The following is a 24,681-nucleotide window of genomic DNA, read 5'->3' on the forward strand; positions in this document are numbered from 1 at the left end:
CATAACCGCAGGCCCTCCAACCAACAGCTCACACCCAACCCTCAGCCAGCCCTGGAACCGGCTCTTCCCGCACTCCGCCCCGCCTCGCCCCCGCCCAGCGCAGGCATGAGCTCTGCTCCCCCCCGCCTCGGGAGCAGCCGCTCCGCCCTCATCCCTTTCTCCCTCCCAGGGCCATCCCACCCGTAACTTCACTTCCGTGGCTGCCATTTTGGGCGGCCCGTGGCTGGTTGGTGCGGCGGGGCGGGCTCGGCCCGGGCCGCGGGGCTGTGACCGGGGCTGTGACAGGGGCTGTGACAGCCGCGGGGGGGGGGACACCTGCGCTGGGCACTGTCGCGGCGCCGCCGCAGGGGCAGAGCCGCCGGCCGGGGACCGCAGCGCCCGCCTGCCCCCGCCATGTCGGACTTCGACAGCAACCCCTTCGCCGACCCGGACCTCAACAACCCCTTCAAGGTGAGGGGGCCGTGAGGTTTCCTCGGGGTTTCCGCTAGAGGAAGCAAGGAAGGAGGGAAGGAAGGGAGGAAGGGAAGAAGGAGGGAAGGGCCCCGTGGCAGCTGCGGGCCGGGGTCTCTGCCCTGAGTGGGCTACGGAGACTCGGAGTGGGGGTGGGGGCAGGGCGCGGAGGATAGGCAGCATTTCACAACTTCAGAGCTCCGTGTTTCCTTCTGTAGCTACAATAATACAAGTCGTATTTCGGATGCGTTATTTCGGTGGAAGATAAGAGAAAAGTTTGAGGTTTTTTATTTTGATCCTAGCTTTGTGCTAGGGGTAATGCTACTACTGTCTTTTTTTTTTATTTTATTTCATCTGGTTGAGTTAAATAGGTAATGAATTAGAGAATTTACCGTCTTCTGTGCCCTTCTCCCGCTGCCTTTAAGCTTACTTGTTCCCTTACCTTTGAAGTAATCAGGGTACCAATGACTGGCATGAATTCTATGCTGCATCTCATACTGCTTTGTTGTAATGTGCTATAAAGCTTTTAGGTTTTGCTCTGTTGTCTTGTCATTCAGCTGTGAATTCTTTCTTCACTCACGGGCTTCAGTTGTCAAAACGAACTGACCCCTCTGGATGCTTCTCCTGTTTTTTTCTTTGTTGTTTGAATCCAGTTCATCTAACTTTTGAAGGTAGCTACGTTGATAATATTACTGGACTTTTTGCAGGCACTTTAAAGAATACAGATAGTATATGGCAGAGAGTTTAGAATGTTAGCTGGAATAATTAAGGTTTTTAAAAATTGAGCTGTCACATTTCAAGCCAAACATACTTCTTTCCACATAGATGCTGGAAGCATAATGTTCCTAACATTTGTTCATTAGAATTGGTCTTAATCATTAGTTTCATTTTTATGGTCATAAAACACAGGCAATAGCATTCATTAGGTTAGAATTCCTTAGGCTAAGATTTGTTTTCACTTGTTGTATGCAATGCAGTGATCTTCTAGGTGAGCACAAGTCCTGGTGTTGAGTCTGCTGCTGACAGTAGTTTGGGCTGGTACCAGAGATGGTGAGCACTGCTCTTTTTGGCACCAAACACTGAAAAGATGCCGTTCTAGAATGCATCTTTGGCAACAGAAATACATGGTGCTTTTCCTCCTAGTTTCATCCTTCTTGTAATAGTTAATCAAATGGCATCTAGCAAAATCCAGGGCAGTAAGAGTATTAGATGCAAACTTGCTGTCTCTGCAGTGCTCATCAGGCCGTGTAACTGGTCCTGCTCAGTGCTGTGAGACCTAAACTAGGCACACACCTGAATTATGCTTCCTCTTTGAAAATACTCCTTGAGTGCAAAAGGTTATTCCAGTTTCTCTGTAGGGAAAGACTTCTGTTGTAACTGTTGGGCAGAATCTATGCTCTGCTTCTCATCTGCAGTGCATAGTGATAAAAGGACAGCTTCTCTGTAACTTGAAGCTCTCTGTTTGGACTTCTTCATTTGCAGAAGATGGTTCAGGAAAGCTGTGTGCTTTTTCAGAGGCTTTTTTCCCTTCCTTCAGTTTTGCTAACCTCCATCACATTCTACTGCCCATAAAAGTTATCTTGCATGCCTTTACTTACCTGTGCATTTAAGTTGAAGGGGCAAAAGGCCTCATATATAAGCCAAAGCTTGATGGCCGTCTTGTTGGCAGAACAGCTTTGAAATTAGTGGGTATTAATGCATGTATGTATTTAAGTTTATGTGTTTTAAAATACTTTATGCATAGAACCTGTATTTCCAGATGGACCCCTACAGCCTAAGTCATATTGTCTAAACACTATCCTAATATACTCATATTTTTGTCTTCACTTGACAATTTTAGGTATGATGTGATTAGTTGTTTTCCTTGTTTTTGAATCTGCTTCCTGTGCTAATGTAATATCACAAAGTAGTATGGCTGAGAAGGGGTGGTGGGAAGGCATCAGGTGGAACAGCTGTTGCCAAGATCTAAAGATAGAGCCTTTTTTTTCTTAAACATTTTGGTTTTACTAGCTGTCTGTGATCTTCATGGGAGGTTTCCTGTAACTGTTCCTATGCCTTTTAATAAAAATATTAGAGCAGTGCTTCTTGCTTGATGTTGAATCCAATAAAAGTGTTCTCTGGAAAGATAAAGGTAAAGCATAAACACCTAGCGCTCAGTATTTTTTGCAGGTAATCCTTTTGGAAGTCTAAAAGTAAATTATCTGCTGGAAAAACTGAAATAAGCTTACCTGGCTTGATCATGAAGTGCTGTGGATTTTGAAACAAGTGACTACCTAACTTTTTGCATTCTTTTATTCTTTGTTGCTTTAGAAAAAGCAACAAACTGGAGCTCAATCCAGAGTCATATATGCTTTTGAAGTCATAGTTTCCCTCTCTAAATAAATGGGAATAGCATTCTGAATGCTATACCAACAAATCCAAAAGATGAGTTTTTTTGAAAGTCATAGGGTACTGAAATAAACAGATAAGTGGCAGGCTAACATTTACAGACTTTTGGTAGCATTAAAGTTGTGGAGAAGAAAATACATCTATGTACCATACAAATGAAGATGTGAGAATCCTTTTATAATATGATGTATCAGGAACATGAAGATGTACACAGTTGGTATAACCTCAGGTATCATGATTGGAAGCGAGTTAGTAATGAAATCTATTAATTTTGTTTATTAAGAAGCACTAGTCATAGCTTATGAGTGTGAATTCACACTTTGTAAAGTTCTCACTTATAAATGCTGCAGTCCCACAGCACCCAGACAGGGTGAGCAAAGCAGATGTGGTGATGGTACCTGCATTCAGTGCTAGGCAGATCTATAGAGAGGCGACAGATCTGAGCCCAGGTTAGAAAGTCAAGCCAGGGTCAGAATCATGTCCAGTGAAAGTAAACACTATCAGCCAACAGTCCTCTGATGATCAGGTAAGGTCTTAGTAAGTGGGGGTCTGACCACTTAAGAGGAGTTTGGGAATCCTCAGGGTCCTGACAGTCTGTCTTAAATAGGGCAAAGCAGCATGAAATAAATTTTGTATGACAAAAGCACATTTCTAATGTAGCTGTCTCCTTGTGTTCTTTTTTCTTTTTTTTTTTTTTTTTAATGTCATAGGATAGGTGATAGTTGTAGCCTTCTGTCTTGGGAGGTGATTCAGTTACAAAGGTTCTGAAACAGCAGTCTCAAAATTCGATGTTAGTATCATTTACTCTGGAACAATCAGCAGTTCATCTACAGTAAAAATTGTTGGTTCTGTGTTCTTGGTTTGATTTTTTTTTTTTTTTTTAAGTGAACAGTCCTCCTAGTCAGAGAAGTCTTTTTAAGTAGAGGTATGAATTTTATAGGCCTTGGATCTTGGCTGACAGACAGCAAAAGGTTTGAAAACTGACTGTTAACTATCCTAACATATGAAACACTTATTTTTTGGTGGCTGTAGAATGAGAAGTATAAAGACTGAGTTGTGTGATAAATTCTGTAAGGTCAGTTCAGCTGATGTGTTTAGCTCTGAGCAGATGCATGTATTTGACACCATAGAAATTATGATAGGCCTGAAAACTAAGATACATTTCTGTTCAAATGTGAATGGTGACCTTCAGGGAAATACCAAATCACTGTGTGATAGGAAGATTTTTCTTTTTTCTTCATCAAATTTAGTGTGGAGGGGCACAGTCAGAGCAGACCTCAAATGTATGTATTGTTAAGTATTTGAGTAGTTTCTTTAAGTGGGATTAGGCATCCAGACTGTGAGTTGATAGCTTTGAGTTGTTGCTCCAAAAAGACAGATCTTACGTAGTTCTGTCATGACTGACATTCTTGTTTGGATGGCTGAGGTACTCTGCCATACCCAGAAAAGGCACTGAATTGCTCCCACTGAGGTCACAGGATTACTTGAGTCACTAGAGCTAAGTACAGAAGTAATTCCAGTTATAAATTGGATGTTATGCCTAATCTTGGCTCACGAGTACAAATTAATCTCCTGATTTGGTGGGAAATACAACCCAGAGGTTTGATGCTGAGAGCAGTTGTGCAAATGACTGTTACCTTCTGTGGCAGCAGAATCTGTAGAGTTTATATTGTGGTTGCTGAGGTGAAACTAAAGTGATAGAAACTTAGAAGAAGAAAGAGAAGTCCTGATTTTTTTGAAGAATTGGTACCCTTATTACATAAAATGTTTGTGCAGCTTTAGAATGAAGCAGTTTTGTCACATGCCTATATGCATAACTGAGTTTTAATTCCTGTATCTGCCTATAAAATATACTGACTTAAGTTGTCTGTCTTAAAGTTAGTATAGGGCATAAAGTATAGGTATTTTTCTGACTTTTACTATCTGCTTTCCCTTCATGTCTTCAAAAATTATGAATACCCCTAAATCTTGCACAAATTCATGCTGAACATCATGGTAGTAGATTGTCCTTTAGCTGTTCTACATGGAAGTTGGTTTCCAAGAGTACACTTCATCAGTGCTGTAAGTGCACTGTAATCTGTTAAAACTGTGAAGCATTTTAATAGTTATTAAGTATCTTATAGCTGCATTTTCCCTCTAGATTTTCACTGAAGTGTTAGCACATATTGCCTAGGGTTATTATTGCACTATATACTGAGATTCAGCATTACAAAGAGGAACATACAGGTATCAGAGGCGGGAAAGGAGAGTGGTTTGAGAGCAGCTGTGAGATGGGGGTGATACTTTGTTAGGCATTCAGTACTCCATTGGAAGATGAGGCTGGTTCAAACTTTAGGACAAACTTGGCCTTGTCAACCTCTGAAGTTCTTCTGGGTTTCAGAGGTGGGGATCTTGCCTTGCTCAGTTGCTCAGAGCCCTTCACAGCTCTGCTTTCATGTGATGAATGTCATATATAACAGTCAGCATTTGATATGATGAACTTGAAAAACTTGGAATTATGAAATAACCGTTATGTGGATACTCGGGTATTTTTATTATTATAGTCCAGAATTTTTTACCAAATGTTTATTCAGCATGTATGAATTGCAATTTCAGAGGCTTCCACAAAACTTCAGGATGAATTCTTACTAAAATCTTACTTTCCAACTGTTTTTTTTGGTTCTGTGTAGCTTCAGTGATTTTTATTTGAAATTGTTTTCAATTGCTGATGTGTTGTAAAAGCATTATAATCTCTATCCAAATCAGTGTTTCGTTTTAATAAATTCAATTTCCTGACCTCTGCAATAAAATACTGCTTTTATTTCCTTGCTAGTCCTTGGGACTAAAGTGACAAAATGTTCTATGCAGAAAATGCTTTTGTCTTTTGGTAGAAGAGTAGGTATCCCTCAAAGTGAAAAGTTTTTTCAGCAATATGAATGACAGTTTGGATGGGCTGATTGCTAGTTCACTATATTCCCTTCACTTAAAATCACAGCTTAGAGTATAATCTTAGCTGATGCTGTTTTTCAGATTATGATTATATTATGTATTTTATAGAAGTCGTTTACTGGTGGTCGAACTATTCTGGACCCGTATCCAGTGAAGAGTAATTCTACCCATTGTTAGAGATGTATTTACTTCTTCAGTCTTTAATTTGGTAGTGTCTTCCGTGTTAGTGAAACTGGTAGCTGATGACTAGTTTTGGTCTCCTAGACAACAGAGGTCTATTCCCTTCAATTCTGTTTTTTAAAAAGCTGTAAAAGCTCACATAGAATGGATCATTCTGCTCTGTTTTCAGAGAATAATTCTTGTTTGTAGTTAATTGTGTTTGTACACCCTCTGTGATAACTGGGTATTCAGTTAATTTTATCTGTATCTGAGTGTTGTGAGCATAATTTGTTACCTTGGCACAGAAGATGCTTTTAATAGTTCTATAGGTGCTCTTGCCAGTATGAAATGTAAATGTGTTGTTTTTTCTGTGTTTTCTCAGTTTGTGTTACTGTTTGTTGTGGTATTTTTTATGACTTTTCCATTCTTGGCGTAAAAAATAGGTTGCTGCTTGTACCTGTCTTGTCAGGGTTTAAAGAAATGTGTTAATATTTTGTTTCAAGATTGATGGTACAGGAGAGAGATTGCAAGAAGCGGGTAAAAGAAAAAATTTAGCTGGAAAATGGCTAAATAAGCTGTGCTACTTTCCTAAAACTTCAGTCTCCTAAACTAATTCAGATCTTGAAAATATCATCTGAAATGACTGTGTGACTTAAATGCATCAGTAGCTACAATAGCTGGATATGAAAAATACTCTGTTTTTAATTCTGTTCTATGACTGTATGACTAATAGTTAAATAAAAATATCAGAAGCTCTGGGTTTGAACTGGCAGGAATTTGGGTGAGATAAGGCTGGGTGGAACATGAGATATGGAAAATAAATTATTACAACATAGATTCACTTATTCCTGTGGAATATTAGTTTTTACTGGCTTTAACCAGTAGAATATGCATGTTATGCAAAATAGAAATTTGATGGCATTCATTTAAAGGCCGCTTCTTCTGAGTATGTCATCCTTCACAGCATTTATTGGTTGTATTTGTTATTCAAACCCTGAACAATTTCTAAATTCAATGGTTTTTTTTTTTTTAATTCTGCAGCAGTGAGTATGAGTACTTCACAATTTTCATCACTGTGTTTAGATGAGTTGGCATTTGCTCCATTTTTAAAATGAGATGCAATGAGTGTAAGATAAATTATTCAAAACAATTCTTTGTGTTTTGTAGGATGTAATGTCTAATCTCTTCAAAAATATTGTAAGTAGTGTTTTGAAATACGAAGTGTAGCTCCTGTTGGTATCAGTCATTTGATGCATTGTAGGTGTTCAGAACAATTAGAACAGCACCTACACCTGGGCACCCTGACTGTGAAGAGCCGAGGATAGTTCTAGCAGTGAATGAGTTATAGGAGAGGTATGAATTTCCATACTGGTACTTGCCTCCTTCAGCTCTGGCATTCCTCTTTTCCTGTGATGGCTGGTTTACTTGAGTCTTTCTGTGTCACAAACTTGTATTGAAGTCTAGACTGTGTAATTCAAGTTTTGTGAATGCAGAATTTCAATGCTACTTGCAGTGGTGGAATTCAATTTGTGTATTTCAATACAACTGTAATTTTCTTCCTTTGCTGGGTAATGAAGCTTTACTTGAATAGAGCTATTATTAAATGTCCTCTGGGTCATTCAGTTTTTTTTTTTAGAGCTGCTGCTACTTTAGCAAACAATAGCAATATTTGGCAGAGGTGTAGCAGTTGTTGATTCAGGAGGCAGTGGACTTTTGATAAAGGGCTTCTTGCTCTAATCACTGCTTTTATTTAAGTGTTGAACTTATTTTTGAGTGCTAAGACTGTTGCTCTAGTACACCCTGTTGTCTTGGCATATGTTCTCTTTCATTGTTAGTGTCGGAATGTCACAGTAGATGTACAGGGAGATCTGAGGAGTTTTTGACCCTGGTCTTCTTGAAAACACTTGAAGAAAAAAAGGCTTTCTTTCATCAGATATTGATTTTTGTTTGTATGCTGTATTTCTGAATATAGGTTGCTCTTCTGAATTTGACTTGACTGTTGTTTCATGCTTTTTTGGAAATGGCTGCTGTTCAGTTGGTGTCTCATGAGTCTGATATTGTAGTTATTCAAATAATTGAATTTATGGTCTGCAGGCTCAGTTTGATTCAGTTATTTGGTTAGTACTCTGTGCATTCTTCAAACACAAGTTGAGTGTTGAAATATGCTTTTTAAGCAGCCAATTCAACCTAAAATCCTAAGTGCTATTCAAGTCATAGTAATTAGACCTGCCGTTTCACTGTGTGGCTGGTGGTTAGCAATCACAAGTTGCACATGTGTCCATACTTGGAACATTTTTCTGTGGAGGAGGGAATTATATGAGAGCATTCTTGAAAGGAGTATCACATTGAAAGCATGAACAAAGTGTTGTATACTCTGCTAATTGACGTTAATTTGGAAAGACTGGACTAAGTGTACTAGGCCTGACTAGGATGAAGTTAACTTTTTTCATAGCAGTCCCTGTTGTACCATGCTTCAGATTTGTGACCAAAACAGTGTTGGGAAGGCACTGATGTGTTTGCACATTGCTGTGCAGTGCTTGCACAGCACCAAGACCAACTTTGTTTCACACTCTCGCTGCCTCTCAGGGAACAGGCTTGGGCAGGAGGCTGGGAGGGGGCCCAGGCAGGACTGTTGACCCCAGCTGACCAGAGGGATCTTGCATGCTGCATAACATTGTGCTTGTCAGCAAGGCTGGTGGTGGTGGTAGTAAATGGGGGAGCTGTTCCAAGCAACCATTGCTGAGAAGCTGAATGGACTTGTTGTTGGGAGTTGGTGAGCAGTTGCCTTTGCTCGACTTCTGGGGTTTTGTTGCCTTTTTTTCTTTGCCTCTACCTTCCCCTCTCCCCTCTCACCTTTAAACTGTCTGTTTTCTTAACAACCACAAGTTGTATTTGCTTTTTTCTTTTTGGTTCTCTCCCATATGCCACTGCAGAGAGCTGTGAGTGAATAACTAGTTTCAGGGCTTTGCTGCTGGGTACAGTAGACATACCACAATAAGATAAAAGTTTTCAGCTGTATGCAAGTTTCTACTGCTCTATATATTGAATTTTGAAATTGTCTTATTTATATTAACTTTGTTTTAACTTCATCTTTTTTGATCCTGTACCGGTTAGTCTAGTAAACCAATGTATAATTCAAATATTATATTTAATTATTTACATATTTTTGTGTACTTTTCTGTTCAACATTTCAAGTAATTTCTGGGTCAATTTTGACAAGAAACATACGTCACCATGTTTTCCCTCTTTTTTGTGGTTCATCTGTTCAGTATCTTGTAATTGCATTTTAGAAAATAACGTAATAACAATTAATTAGTTTGCCAGTTTATGTAAGACCTGATGATATTTTAGTTGTAACAATTTATTTGATTCTAGTATGGTAACTATCGGAGTCTTTTGAGGGAGACTCACCAGTATGGCTATTTTGAAACAACTAATTAAAGATGAGTCAAATATAAGAAAGATGATACTGAATTCCTTTTTGCATTGTTTTGTATGCATCTTTAGAAAGGATGATTCTTGTTCAGTGACCATTGGAATACTGTTTTGAAGCTAAATGTACGCTTTAATGAAAAGTGGTTTGTGACCAGAAGGTGTTTTAATTATGCTTATATACATGAATTTGTTTAAAATAGACAACATACAATTTTTAAATTTTTGAGGCAATCATTTTTCTTAAGCTTTTTTGGAAGCAAACTTTTAAAATTGTCTTATATGAACAATTTTGTGAGTATAGCTGTTGGAATAAACGCACTTGTTCTCATTTGCTCTGTTCCTTCAAATTTTAGAAGTGATTGGTGTTCTGCCTTTTTTTTTTTTTCCCCTAGCTGTAAATAAGTTGACTGCAGCCATTAAGAAAGTCCTTTGCCTGCATCTGCAGATAAATTTCCTGCTAACAAGACTAAGCTAAGGCCATAATAGATGCTGATTCTAAGAAAGCAGTCTGCATTTAAACTTGATTTTTATTTTATTTAGCTGAATAATTTCTGTAATTACTTAACTGTAGATTAAGTCACTTTTTTAAAAAGTAAGTCACTTAAGTCACTTACTTTAAAAAAAAAAGTTATGTAATAGAATCATAGAACAGCTTAGGTGATAAGGGATCTTAAAGATCATCTAGTTCATCTCTCCAGCCATAGGCAGGGACATCTTCCCCTAGACCAGGTTGCCCAGAGCTCCATCCAGCCTGGCCTTGAGCACTTCTGGGGATGGGACATCCACAACTTCCTTGGGCAACCTGTTTTGGTGTCTCACCACCCTCACAGTAAAGAATTCCTTCACAACATCTAATCTAAACCCACTCTCTTTCAGTTTGAATCCATGCCCCTGTTCCTGTCACTACATGCTCTTGTAAAAAGTCTTTATCCATCTTTCTTGTAGGTTCCCTTCAGGTACTGGAAGGCCACAATTAGGTCACCCTGAAACCTTCTCTTTCCCAGGCTGAAAAACCCCAATTCTCTCAGCCTGTCTTCTAAGAGAGGTGTTCCATCTCTCTGAGCCTCCTCTGGACTCCCTCCAGCAGGTCCATGTCCTTCCTGTGCTGGGACCCCAGAGCTGATGCAGCACTGCAGCTGGGGTCTCAGCAGAGGGACAGAATCCCCTCCCTGCCCTGCTGCCCACACTGCTCTGGATGCAGCCCAGGACACGTGTGGCTCTCTGGGCTGTGAGTGCCCATGGCTGGGTCATGTCCAGCCTCTCAGCCAGCAGCACCCCCAAGCCCTTCTGGGCAGGGCTGCTGTGATCTGTGCATCCCCAGCCTGTGCTGGTACCAGGGCTGCTCTGAGCCAGGTGCAGCACCTTGCACTTGGTCTTGCTAAATAAACCTCATGAGAGTCCCATGGGTGCTCTCAAGAGTTTGTCCAGGTCTCTCTGGATGGCATGCCATCCTTCAGCTGTGTCAACTGCACTACTCATCTTGGGGTCATTTGCAGATTTGCTGAGAGTTCACTCAATCTGTCTACATCATTAATGAAGATACTAAATAACACTGGTCCCAATAGAGGTCTTTGAGGGACACTTGTTGCTGATGTCCTCAATCACCTGCCTTTCCTCCATGTGCCTTAGCACAGCTGCTGGGAGTATCTGTTCCATCATCTTCCCAGGCACAGATGCAAGGCTGACAAGTCAGTAGTTCCCAAGGTTCTCCTTTCTGCCCTTCTTAAAAATGGCTACCCTTATCCAGTCACCTGGGAACTTGCCCCGAGTGCCTTGACTTTTCAAATGTCATGGAGAGTGGCTTGGCACCTACATCAGGCAATTGCCTCAGGACTCAGGGATGCATCCTGTTAGGTCCAACAGACTTAGGTAAATTTTGGTCCCTCAGGTGATCATGAACCTGATCTTCTCCTTCAGTGGGTAGTACTTTGTTCTCCCAGTTCTCTTCCTGTCATCCCTCCACTTCACAGGTGTAGGAGGAGAGGCTGCCTGTGAAGACTGAGGCAAAAATGTTGAGTACCTCAACCTTCTCTTCCTTCATTGTTACCAGTTTTCCATTGTTACCAGCTGCATTATTGGGGGTAAACTTCTTTAACCTTCCTTTTCTGCTTAACATACCTGTAGAAGCCCTTATTGTTATCCTTTGCATCACATGTAAAGGTTTTAAATGTATCACCCTTCAAAGGGAATATGATTGTAAATATATATAACTATATATTTATTTTCTTCTCAGTCTTTATCAACTCCAGTTTTTTTTCTAATGTTGAACTAGACTGTTGGAAATGAGAAAATATCTGTATATATCTATATATCTAAACATCAGTTATAAAATAAGTAAATACTTACATATATAAGTATATATATAGCTCTTTTTTATGTTTGGTGTACATATAGAATATGGTACATTTGTACATTTAGGTAAATATGTAGCCAACAGTATTGAAAAAAATGGATGTACTAATTTTCAGGAAAGCCTGCCTTTTATCCATTGTTATATTCTGAAAATGCAAAAATTTTAAGGCATAGAAACAATGTGCTAGAACCAGGCATCACATGGAATAAGTACAGTTTTTTCAAACTGAGTTGGTGTGGTCCATTGTGGTGAGCTCTTCTGCAGAACAAAGCCTCCCTGTCAGTAGCACAGAGAAACGTTTAATTTCTGAAACTGTTTTCTCAAGCTAAATCTTGAGCAGTCTTTTTTGCTGTATAATTAATCAAAAGTAGAAAAAAATTAAACTTTTTCCTTCATTTTACTAGTTCAAGTAGAAGCTGAATCAGAAGCGCTTTTGGCATTATGGGACCCCGTTTCTTCAGCTTCATTTTTATGAAATGCTTTCTCTGTTCTTGACGGGGTTGGATGTTCTTCTGGGTAGGGAGGTCCAAGGGTTGCAGAAAGCTGTTTTCTTCTCTTGTACTCTTCAAGTGTATAGGCATGGAGTCCACGTCTGGTCAACATAGGATAGAGGTTTTTCCCTTCTCTCATGGGAGTTTTTTTTCCTTATAAATCATATATATGACAGATGGGGTTTCTGTTACACTGTGTTAATCTAGGTTTATAAAAAGCTCATAATAAACATAAATAATGTTAGTTTGGAGATAAAAGAGGTAGATGTTTTAGTGAAAACAGACTTTTTAGTGAAAACAGACCTCTTTTACTTTGAAAGAAAATCTGACTTTTATATGATATAATGATATGAATATCACCTTTTTGATTATATGCATGTGCACAGATTTACACAACTGTTTCCTCTTCTAGGATCCTTCTGTTACACAAGTGACAAGAAACGTTCCTCCAGGGCTTGATGAGTACAATCCGTTCTCTGATTCAAGAACAGTAAGCACGTTTATTTCTTAATCATGCTGTTAATATTTCATTTGTAAGGTTTTATTTTCAGAATTTGGACTGATGTTGTAGAATGGGCTGGCTACAAGTAGTGGAAAATGTGTAAGATCCATTAAGTATTTGGAGGATGCACTGGAAAGGTTGATCTCAGAGAGCTTTTTTAGGAAGACTGGCCCTCTGAAAGGGGACCAAAACAGAACTGAGTGTTTTTTTTTGTTTTTACTAACTTCTGATAGTTTTTACTAAATTATTTTTCCTGGTTTTACAGACTTCCGATAGTCTATCCTTGTGGTTTTCTGCATTTCATTAGCTTTGGAGCTTTTAAGTGTGACATGCTTACCCAGCATTTTGCTTTTGATTTCTGTTTCACTTTATGAAAACGCTGTTCAGAATAAGGAAAATATTGTGTTTAAATAACTGTCCACAGGCTTTGTGTGCAGTAGTGAAAGGGAAAATTTATGCCAGAGAAACAGTTGTTTTACATCTCTAATTTATATAGTTTCAATATACCTTGTGCTTTTTTTTCCATTGTGGGGAGGAATACAAGAAATACGATAGTAAATTCATACTGTAACCACATTTTTCAATGGCTGCTTTTGATAGTGAAGATCTTGTGCAAGATTATTAAATGCCTGGCTGGTTGTTGTCTGTCAATATAATTTATAAACATTTAAATACCGTATTTTTAAAATGCAGTTATATTTTTTATGACAAATCTGGTAGTGCTGTTAGGGAGTGTTCATATTTGAGTATTTGCAATGCCATGGATGGAACAATGGAATTCACTTGAGAGAGAGAAGGAGCTTATGTTGATATAAACCAGCATTTTAACAAAGTTGCATAGCACATGCAAATGTGGTGGTAAAGTGGTTTAGCAAGATTCGATAGTGAGGTACATTTGATTACTGCCCAGAGGGCATGATCAGAAAAAGTTGTCAAGAAGGCCTTCCTGTTTAATCATGAGGCTCAGAAAGGACCCCACTGCATTCTGGACTCCTTCCTGAAGGCAGGGGGTTTGGTATGTGTGGATCCAGACTTAGTCCCAGATTTTGTCAATGTTACACGACTAAAGGACTACATGTGCACAATCAGTCCTTTCTATCACTTAGCTGAGATTTCAGAGTTTAGTGTCAATTACTGAAAATCTGTTGTGGCAAGAATTTTTCTTGCTTGAGGAGTAGTGCTGAGTTGTATCCCTACTCAAGGGGAGGTCCTGGTGTGCAGCCCATTGCTGTGTGGGAGAGTTCCAGGGGCTCTGTGCTGTGCACTGTTTATGAAGTAAGATAATTATTTATGGTAATATTTGCATACCAATTACAGAAGTTAGCTTCTTCCAAACTTGGCCTGAGTCAAATCTTTATTAGCACTATGGTTAGGTGAGTGCCTTGCTCCCAGTAACAGTACTCAGATCAGCCCTTGGGTACTGTTTTCTGTTTCCCGCAAGACCTACTTAAGAGCTGGATGTAGTTTTCACAACCAGATGGATCCATTTCAACTGTCACTGGTTATAACTTGACCAAGATTGTGGGAAATAATGGGAGCAGAGAAGGCAGATTCTCATAGCAATGAAACAGTAAGGTTTCATACAGTTTTAAAATTCTGTGTGGAGGAAGCTTGGTTTTTGGTATGCCTTGGATCAGCTGTTTGAGGCAGAATATTTACAGCTAGCCCCAATGTTAAGTAAGTCTCCAAAATTATTTTCTCCTTGGTCACAATATCAGGAATTATGTTAAATTTCATTTATGAAGCTTGAAGACTTTCAAAATTGCTTTGTATTGATCATAAGTTGTTGCGGTGTGATGTCATAGTTTGTCTCAGGTATCCTGATCTTTCCCAGGTGCCAGTCACCTCTCCTTTCTCCCCACCCTGACCCCTGCTGAATGCTGTCTGTCAGACTTGGCATTCCAGAAGGGCATTGAGTGATTGGCAGAGTTCAAAAGATGCTTGGCATCCCTGGGGGGCCATTGGCCCATCCAGGTGTCCCTCGCACCTGAGACCTGCCTTGCCAGGCACCTGTTTGGTGGGATCCCTACCCCTTCCCTCCCCCTCTCCCTGGGGTTTAAAGAGCCAGCAACCACGCGGTTCAGGGGTTCTGTTAGAGCTGTTATGGGATCAGAAGCTTGCGGATTGGAATAAAACTCTGGATCGAAACCCTGTAGCAGAACCATTTTTTTTCCTTCACCTCGCCTTAAAGCATCTGCTCAGAGGTAAACTGGAGCTCTGCATGTCTGGACTTGTCTTTAGTGCCAGCTGCAGCATCCAGCATAGCCAGAGGTGTCTCTGAGGTGAAACCACCACGGTTGCCGCCTTTTGGTCAAGCAGCAGAGGCTAATCAAGCCTAGCCAAGTTCCATCTGCATATATTGGTAATTATTCCAATATATTGGCGCCCAGTGTTCAGCTGCTCCGATCCTGCAGCCCCAAAAAGACACTCCGGAGCTCCCAGAACGTCAAGGAGACCACACAGAGACTTTAAGGCAGCTTAGCATCCACTGGAAGAGTTTTGACGGCATAGCTCTCCAGCAGAGACTTTGGGACTTATCCCACAGAAGCCTTGAGGACGTTCTGCGCCTCTGGAAAGTGCAGCTCCTTTTTGGTGAGCAGTTTTCGAGAGGGGAGTAGCGTAGCTCCTCCTGCCTGAGGGGTCCTATTCAGGTTGAAGAAAAAAACCCCTGCCAGACCACAGTACCGACAGCACCGTTTTGGGGTGAGTATATCTGCTCCATAGAGGGGTAGAAGCTCAAATACAGGCTCTGCTGAGAGATCTGTTCTTTTTGTCTGTTATTGAGACCGAAAAGGCTGCGCAGCCCTGCGGGGCGAGAGTGAGAGCGTGTTAGGTATAGCCCACAGTGGCACGGCACTGTTGATTTTAGAACTCGCGTGGCAGCGGTTTTGCACTGTGGCGTCGGCTCAGAGGAGCGGGGGGGCTCTCCCTGCTAAGCACAGCACAAAAAGAAGTGTATTATCAGATTGTTGGAATTTTAGTTAGTGGAAATGTAACGTTTTCTAAGGGAAAATTGAAATGGTTTATAAAGTGGCTTTTTCTACACTTCCCACAAATTTCCCCTGAACAGGTCCATAGTATCCAATTCTGGGACGAAGTAGGGCATGAATTGATAACATTGGGAAAGTCCAGGAACACGTCCTCAGCTAAATTTGTATTTTGGAGTTTACAAGTTCGATCAGCCTTATTCAAACAAAGGGAAGTGGAGGAAAAGCCACATAATAAAAAATGTACCTCTGCTCTTCCTGTTTCTCCCCCCCTAACTCTAAACCCTTTACCCCCAAAACTTGGTATTTTAAAGAGAGCAGACTCTGCTCATGCCCAGGGAAGCCAGCTCCCTGAGCTCCTTAAAAGGCTTGAGTTCCACTGTCCACGGAGTCCTGGCCAGACCACGTGGAATTGTCCCCAAACCCCTGTGTCCCTTGCTCTGAAAGCCAGAGCATGTGTTAGCTGTTTGGAAAGCAGTGACCCCCAAAATGGCTCCCAGACCCCAGGGGGCCAAGAAAATGGAGGATGCCACGTGGCACCATGCCATACCTGGTCTCCTCCTTCCCATGATTCCCCTAAGCATCCCAAAAATCCTTCCCCATCCCCCCACCCCTCTTGATTCTCATGGCTCCTTCCCTCCCCCCACCTTACCTGCCACTCCTTCAGCTCTGCCCCTCTACACCTCCCTGGGGGCGTCACCATGTGTCCCTGCCCCTGCCAGCCCTCTGTCCCTGCCCCCTGTTCCCACAATATCCCCACCCCCTGCCTGGGTTCCCACGATTGGGGGCATGCCCACTGCTTGTCCCTGTAGCTGTGCCTGTGATCCCAGTGCTTCGATTCAAAGGATATGGGGCAGGGAACTGCAGACCCAATACAGGATCCCACTTTCTCATTTGCCCCTGGTACATATCAGCATGCAGGGCAAGGGGGAGGAGCCCCAGCTGCTGATTGGAAAGCTTTTGGACAAGAAATGATGAGAGAAATCTGCAAAGTACACAAAGAGTATGGCCTATATACCCCATGCTTCGGTGGCCTTTTAAATGCTGAACTGGGTAGGAGTGTAGTAGTCCCACATGATTTAAAAAAGCTTTTTTTGTGCCTAATGACCTCTACAGAGTTCAAATTGTGGGAATTGGCATGGAAACAGCTGCTAAAAGAGGCTCTCCCAGACTTGCATGCTGATCCAAACACAGCAAAAGATGCCAATGGCCTGCCAATTACTGTTGAGCATCTTTCCGGTGAGGGCCAATGGTCTTTAGCCCCAGTCCAAGCTGCAGTAATTCCTGTAAAAGCACTTGATAGAGTCAAAGATGCAGCTGAAAAAGCCTTCTTTGCCCTCCAACCTGAAGGCCCATTTGAGCCATGTAGTGAGATCAAGCAGCTACCATCAGAGCCTTTTTTGAAATTTGTCGAAAGGTTAACTAGAGCTATTGAAATCCAGGTTTAAAAAGTGAATGCAAGGGAAGAGGTTTTAGAGGAAATGGCATTTACAAATGCAAATGAACAGTGTTGAGCGGCAATTTTAAGCTTACCTGTAGAACCCCCCTCTCCACTAAAAGATATGCTTCTAGTTTGTATCAGGAAAGTGCCTCTGATGAATATAGCTGAAGACACCAGACCAAAGCTGCTGCCAAGACCACCACAGCGGTTTGCCATTGCCGCCCCTGCACCCGTTCCCTCAGCACAGCGGCTCTTTGGGCTGCATTGAAGACCAGCAATGGCTGACCCCACAAAGCCATGCCTGCTTTGCAATAACCTTGGGCACTGGAGTACCCAGTGCCCCCTGAAAAAGCAATTTCATGAATTTGCAGGAGAACTACAAGTGCTCCCAGGGGGTCAACAACAACAGAAAAACTGAATGGAGAGCGCCGGCCTGCCAGGCGCACAGAGACAAAAAGAGCAGGCCAAGGGAATGAGGGAAGCGAAAAAGACCAAGTGCGTGGTAACATCCCTTTTTGTCTAAGTGAAGCAGATGCTTTAAGGACCACTATTGCTGGTCCAGTACCAGATGTGACACCAAATAACCTTTGCTCTGACTTCAGCGAACCTGTTCTAACCCGTGTTTCTGTCAATGAGCCTTTCAGGTTGCAGCTGACGGATTCACTCCACCTGAAAGACACTGACTGGCATTTTGTCTCTGTCACCCCACAACAGCAGGGTACTTGGCACCAAAATCGCTGTGAGTACATCCTCACTGGGGACACCAAACACACACCACAAGAGATAGAAATTGCTCCGAGAATGACAACGTCAGATCCTGAGCAATTTGTTCTCGAGCTGCACTGTTTCCACCCACCCCTTTTTCTTCCCAAAGGACAAATTGTTGCACAAGCCATCACAGGGCCGAGTTTACCTGAAGGCAACTCAAGTTGCCTTGAAAAACAAGGGCCCACAGTCACCTGGGTCTAAGCTATTGGGAATGACAAACCCAAAATCTGGTGTAATGTCAGTGGGGGTGGGGAGTCAAAATGCATTGAGATGCTCATAGACACGGGTGCAGACTGCACAGTGATCCCAGCACAGGACTGGCCAGGACATTGGCCTTTGCAAAACGTTTAAGGTGTAGGGGGCATGCAATTGGCAAGGCAATCCAAGAGCATCGTCCAAGTTGAGAGGCCAAATGGACAGTTAGCAAATACACGTCCGTTTGTGTTAGATTATCCGGAACCATTTTTAGGGAGAGATTTCATGTCTCAGTGGGGAGTCACAATTGATATTCTAGACTCTCCACAGGGTTTTTGGGCAGCAGTCACTGAACAGCACCCAATTCAGGCAAAAACTGAATTGGAAGACAGACACACCAGTTTGGGTAGCACAGTGGCCGCTCAATAAACAAAAACTGAAGGTGCTCGAGGAGCTAGTGGAAGAGCAACTGAAAAAGGGTCACATTGTGGAGACCATGTCCCCGTGGAATTCTCCAGTGTTTGTCACCCAGAAGGCTGACAAACAGAGATGGCGGCTCCTCCATGACCTCCGACAAATTAATGATGTTATTGAAGATATGGGCTCTCTCCAACCTGATATGCCATCGCCAGCAATGCTTCCCCAAGATTGGAAATTGGCTGTTATTAATATAAAATACTGTTTTTCTCAAATTTTCCTACACCCTGACAATGCACCGCGTTTCACATTCTCTGTCCCCACCATCAGCATGGAAGCCCCGATGAAAAGGTACCATTGGAAAGTTCTTCCTCAGGCACTAAAGGTTTCGCCACCGGTCTGCCAGTGGTATGTCTCTTCCCTGCTTTCCCCAGTGTGTGCAGCTGCAGAAAAGGCCATCATCTATCATTATATAGATGCTATCCTTGTGTGTGCCCCCAGTGATGATTTACTCACACATGCGCTTGACCTAACAATCAATGCATTGATTGTTGCAGGGTTCGAGCTCCAGGAAAAGAAAATTCGAAAGATGCCACCTTGGAAGTATTTGGGCTTAGAAATTGGAAATAAGGCCGTTGTTCCTCAAAAATTAGAAATCAATACAAAGATCAAGACCCTTGCGGATGTCCACAAGTTGTGTGGGTCTTTAAATTGGGTAAAGCCCTGGCTGGGTCTGACTAATGAAGACCTTGCCCCTCTTTTTAATTTATTGAAAGGTGGAGAGGACCCAAGTGCTCCTAGGGCTGTTACCCCAGAGGCACAGAAAGCTCTAGAAAAAGTTCAGGCAGCAATGTCCACAAGAGAGGCCACCCGATGTTGGCCTGACCTGCCATTCAAATTTATCATCTCAGGTAAGTTGCCACACCTCCACGGAATCATTTTCCAGTGGGAGAAAAAACAAACAGCTAAGGCAGAGGAATCGCCTAAAAAGGGCCAGGAACAGAGGGACCCTTTCTTGATCATAGAATGGGTTTTCCTTAGTCACCAAAGGTCCAAGAGAATGACAATGCCCCAAGAGCTGGTAGCAGAACTGATCCGGAAAGCTAGGACCTTAATCAGGGAGCTGGCAGGATGTGACTTTGAGTGCATTCACATTCCAATAGAGTTAAAATCGGGCCAAAGTACTAAGAAAATATTGGAACAATTGCTTCAGGAAAATGAAGCATTGCAGTTTGCTCTAGATTCCTACTCAGGACAAATTTCCATCCATCGGCTCGCCCACAAAATTTTCGAACAAGAAGTTCGATTTTCTCTGAAATTGAGAAGTGTTCAAAGTAAGAGACCTTTAAAAAAGGCTCTGACCGTCTTTACAGATGCATCTGGGAGATCCCACAAATCGGTTATGACTTGGAAGCATCCTCAAACCCAGCGGTGGGAGATGGACATTGCTGAGGTGGAAGGTTCACCTCAGGTTGCTGAGTTGGCTGCAGTTGTTAGAGCCTTTGAAAGATTCTCAGAACCATTCAGTCTGATTACAGACTCTGCATACGTGGAAGGAGTAGTATCCAGAGCAGATCAAAAAATACTGCAAGAAGCGACTAACATCGCACTTTTTGAATTGCTCTCAAAACATGTAAACTTAAGTTTCCCACTGAGAGCAACCATTTTATGTGATGCACATCAGGTCACACACTGACTTGCCAGGGTTTATCGCTGAGGGCAACAGAAGGGCAGATGCCCTTGCTGTGCCTGCAGAGATGGCCACTCTCCCAAATGTTTTTGAACAGGCAAAAATCAGCCACCAGCTTTTCCACCAAAATACAGCTGGCCTAGTTCATCAGTTCACATGACTCGAGAACAGGCCAAAGCGATTGTGGCCACATGCCCCAGTTGCCAACAACATGCACTCCCTACAATGAGTGCGGGAGCAAACCCAAGGGGGCTCAACAATTGTGAACTGTGGCAAACAGATGTAACACACATACAGTCATTTGGCCAGCAAAAATATGTTCCTGTTAGTGTAGATACCTTTTCTGGAGCGGTCTATGCCTGTGCCCACACGGGAGAATCATCTTCTGATGCCGTAAAGCACCTCCTGTAGGCTTTTTCTTTCGTGGTATCCCCAAGGAGTTGAAAACTGATAACGGGCCCACTCACAAATCCAAAAAATTCAAGAGCTTCCTGCAGCAGTGGGGAGTAGAGCACAAGACTGACATCCCCTACTCCCCTACAGGTCAAGCTGAGTAGAAAGGACTCACGGTGATTTTAAAAGAGTCCTGGACCAGCAGCATCAGGTCTAGAAAGTGGAACCTCCCCACATCCGGTTGTCCAGGGCACTGTTCACGATCAATTTTCTAAACTGCTCTTTTGACAGCCTGAATCCGCCCAACCTACGTCACATTGGGGGAGCAGATATCAATGAAAGAAAAGCCTCCAGTCTTAGTAAAGGACCCTGAGATCTGGAAAACAGCGGGACCTTACAAATTGGTTACACGGGGATGTGGATATGCCTGTGTGTCCACCCCCTTGGGTTTAAAGTGGATTCCTTCCAAATGGGTAAGGCCCTATGTCCCCAAGGTCTCAGGGAAGTCTACAGAAGCGCCCCAGGTTGCTATTGCTGCCTGGAGAAGGAAACACCACACGTGTTCCCTGGAAGAAATTCCATTTAAGCCTCCAATCTGGACTAGTTTGTAATATACGTTTGTCTTAAGTTCCTTGTACCAGTTTAGATCCCGCTGTTTGTGTGCAGTCTTGAGACACCATGGCACTGAGTCTGTTCCTCGTCCTACTCACAATCATTTCACCAGCAATCTCCCGGATAGTCCATCAGCCCAAAGCAAGCCCATGGACCACCTTGAAATTACGACATCAAGAAAGAAACAGATGACTGGCTGAGAGCACTGTTCAAAAGCTGTGGACTGTCGGGCTGGTTGGGATCTATTCTGAAAACTGTGGTTTTAGTACTGTTAATTCTAGTTATTGTTCTTGTAGTTGTTAGCATTGTTTTTGGCCTGATCAAGTGCATAGTGTACAAGTTAATTTCAAGCTCATCTCCCCCTCCTGAAATCTACCATTTGGAAGCACTTAGTGCTCCAATGGATGACATAGAAGCCTCCGTAGAAAGCAGTGACCCTCCTGAAGAAGAGGAACCAATTTACCAACTGTGGTTTGGCAAGCATTCTGCGCCCCAAACCCAGCCCTCTTCATTTTAAACAAAACAAGGGGGAGATGTTGCAGTGTGATGTCATAGTTTGTCTCAGGTATCCCGATCTTTCCCAGGTGCCAGTCACCTCTCCTTTCCCCCAACCCTGACCCCTGCAGAGTGCTGTCTGTCAGACTTGGCATTCCAGAAGGGCATTGAGTGATTGGCAGAGTTCAAAAGATGCTCGGCATCCCTGGGGGGCCATTGGCCTGAGACCTGCCTGCCTGGCACCTGTTTGGTGGGATCCCTACCCCTTCCCTCTTCCTGGGGTTAAAAGAGCCAGCAACCACGCGGTTCAGGGTTCTGTTAGAGCTGTTATGGGATCAGAAGCTTGCAGATTGGAATGAAACTCTGGATCGAAACCCTGTAGCAGAACTGTCTCCTTTCCTTCACCTCGCCTTAAAGCATCTGCACAGAGGTAAACTGGAGCTCTGCATGTCTGGACTTGTCTTTAGTGCCAGCTGCAGCATCCAGCATAGCCAGAGGTGTCTCTGAGGTGAAACCACCACAGTTGCTGCCTTTTGGTCAAGCAGCAGAGGCTAATCAAGCCTAGCCAAGTTCCATCTGCATATATTGGTAATTATTGCAATAATAAGTCATGAAGAAAGTAGATCTTGTTTTACAAAAATATAATCTTGAGCTACTTTGACTTCTTATTTCTGTACTTATTTTAACATGCAGCTTTGTGGGAAAATGAGAACTGAAGCATAAGGCTATGTTTATCTGGCTTTGAACAGTCAGATCTGCTTGGATAAAAAAATCTAATTGTTCATTAAAGATGTTACTCAAAAAAGCTGGGATGATGAAAGAAATCTAAGTCAATGGTCAGATCTACAATGCACTGTGATTCAGTTAATAATCTGTGGCATGTTTACAGATTAATGAAAATTATCCACTGAATGAACACTTCTCTGCAGAGGTAAAGAACTTGCACACGTTTTCTTGACAAGAGCAAGACTGAAAAAATTAAGAGTGCGGTGATAATCAACCTGTATGTGTTACTCCCCTTCCTCTCTATCTTGTGAATGCTGAACATACAAGTATTTATTCTGTAATTATATGCATTTTAAGGAGTGTACCTAGGTACCTGAGGGTATACTCACAATTCCAAGCACTCAGCTCTGTTTTCCTGACAGCTTTGTATGCAAGAGAAGAGCATACTATGTGTGTATACCAAGAAATATGTGCAACAGGAATAATTGAAGAGACCCTGGAAGTGATGCCTTCATAGACTGGATAAACAGGTAGAATCAGGATCTGTGAATTTTGGACTTGGAGAAATACCCAAGGGTCTGTCAGTATCCCTGTCTGATGTCAATCAGATAGGTATAGAATCACTCTGTTTTGTGTGCTGCTCAGAGCAAAAGCATCCAAGTAGTTTTGGTGGGAGTCAGTTTCCAAATTTATAGTGGTTGTACCAAGATGATATATTGCTGACTCTAAAATTAACAAAGCATTCAGATTTGATCCTGGCTGTACATTAAAGATGTGGAGAGGCTGGAGAGTTTCCAGAGAAGGGCCGCAAAGGCCATCAAAGGCCTGGGAAGCCTAACATATGAGGAATGACTGAGGAAACTGTGTTTTTTCAGTTTTGAGAAAGAAAGTCTTAGGGAAGACCTTAAGTCCATATTCCAGCATCTAAAAGGTGGCTACAGAGAAGATCCAGACTCCACATTTACAAGTCACTTGCGAAAAATGAGAGGTGATGAGTAAAGGTTACTCTGGAGACATTCAGTTGCACACAAGAGCAAAATGTTTCACAATGAGAGCAACCTGATCAACAATTTACCTCGACTAATCTCCCCAGGGAAGTGTTGGATTCTGCAGCATTCACATTGAGCTGGACAGAGTGCTAAGCCATATTGTTTAGACTGTGCTTTTACTAAGAAAGGTTGGTCTAGATGGTCCTTGAGGTCTCCTTGCAGCCTGGTGTTTGTGATTCTTTCCCCATTCTCTCCAAATGGAGGTTAATGAAATATGCTAGAGTGTAAAAATATTTCTCCATTTCAAATCCAGATGGATTTCAATGGATGATTATTCTGTGAGAAAGTGATTTCAAATGGAATACTAATATTTGTTGCATTATCTCAGGTGTGCTCGCTTTGTCAAGTGAGGTGCCTCCTACCAGTCTTTCTTGGATACAGGATGGGACACAGGAAGAAAACCTGAATTCTACTTTTTCTCAGTATTACTTATTTTGTTTACTGGCTTCTGGTATTTTTGTGCCTTGACTTTTTTTCATCCTTCACCTTCAGTGGTAGGAAGGTAACATGTAAGACATATGGAGAAGAGCAAGTAGGCATGGGAGATTTTTGGTTGCATATGTCACCGCCTTAGTATCTAACATGAGAAATAATTTTTGCTAGGGTTTTTTTCCCCCTTTATGTTTATCAGATTTCAAAATCTGTCTTATTTTTGATTGCTAAACAAAAAAAAAAAAAAAAAAGAAAAAAAAGAAAAGAAAAGAAAAAGGGAATGGTGTAAATGTCATATTAAATATCCTTGGCTGATCTTCAGTGGTTTTGTCTCCAGCTCCAATAGTCACCATGGAGATGGCATTGTATCTTTTGTCATGTTTTTGAAGATCAGCAATGAAGATTAGATTATACAATTACTATTTTTGCTTCATCATTTAATGAAATTATGTTAATGAAAGCTTTTAATCTTTTTCTATCCATGTTCTGACCTTTTCGGAGCACTCTTTGTATATAGATAAACCTATACACCCATATATGCCTATATACCCATATATACCTATCTTGGTGTGAAAAGACAGATGTCTGCTAAGCAAGGCAGGAGCCTCCCCCAAAATGGGAAATTTAAAACCCCTCCCTCCGAGTTATTCTAATTTTGAAATTAAGGAGCTCTCAGGCAAAGATATGGGTGTAAGAATGACAGTTCTTTATTGGTGAGGAAAAAAACAAAATTAAAAATTGCAGTAATACAAAACAATACTGACAGATTC

The 24,681-nt window shown here is 42.0% G+C and overlaps 1 protein-coding gene across 2 annotated transcripts in view; it reads left to right on the plus strand.

Annotated features, from left to right (window-relative positions):
- The first annotated feature begins 225 nt into the window (after positions 1-225).
- Positions 226-24,681, plus strand: part of SCAMP1 (secretory carrier membrane protein 1) — a 49,276-nt gene continuing 24,820 nt past the window's right edge. Inside the window, exons 1-2 of one of the 2 annotated variants that reach the window (XM_059836564.1) lie at positions 226-450; positions 12,617-12,694. In XM_059836564.1, the coding sequence (XP_059692547.1) occupies positions 394-450; positions 12,617-12,694 (135 nt within the window). In that variant the 5' untranslated portion in view covers positions 226-393. Of the gene's footprint in view, positions 451-12,616; positions 12,695-15,096; positions 15,410-24,681 lie in introns of those variants that run through there. The other variant, XM_059836565.1, reaches the window with a different exon arrangement.

Source organism: Haemorhous mexicanus, chromosome Z (genome assembly GCF_027477595.1).
Source record: "Haemorhous mexicanus isolate bHaeMex1 chromosome Z, bHaeMex1.pri, whole genome shotgun sequence".
NCBI lineage: Eukaryota > Metazoa > Chordata > Aves > Passeriformes > Fringillidae > Haemorhous > Haemorhous mexicanus.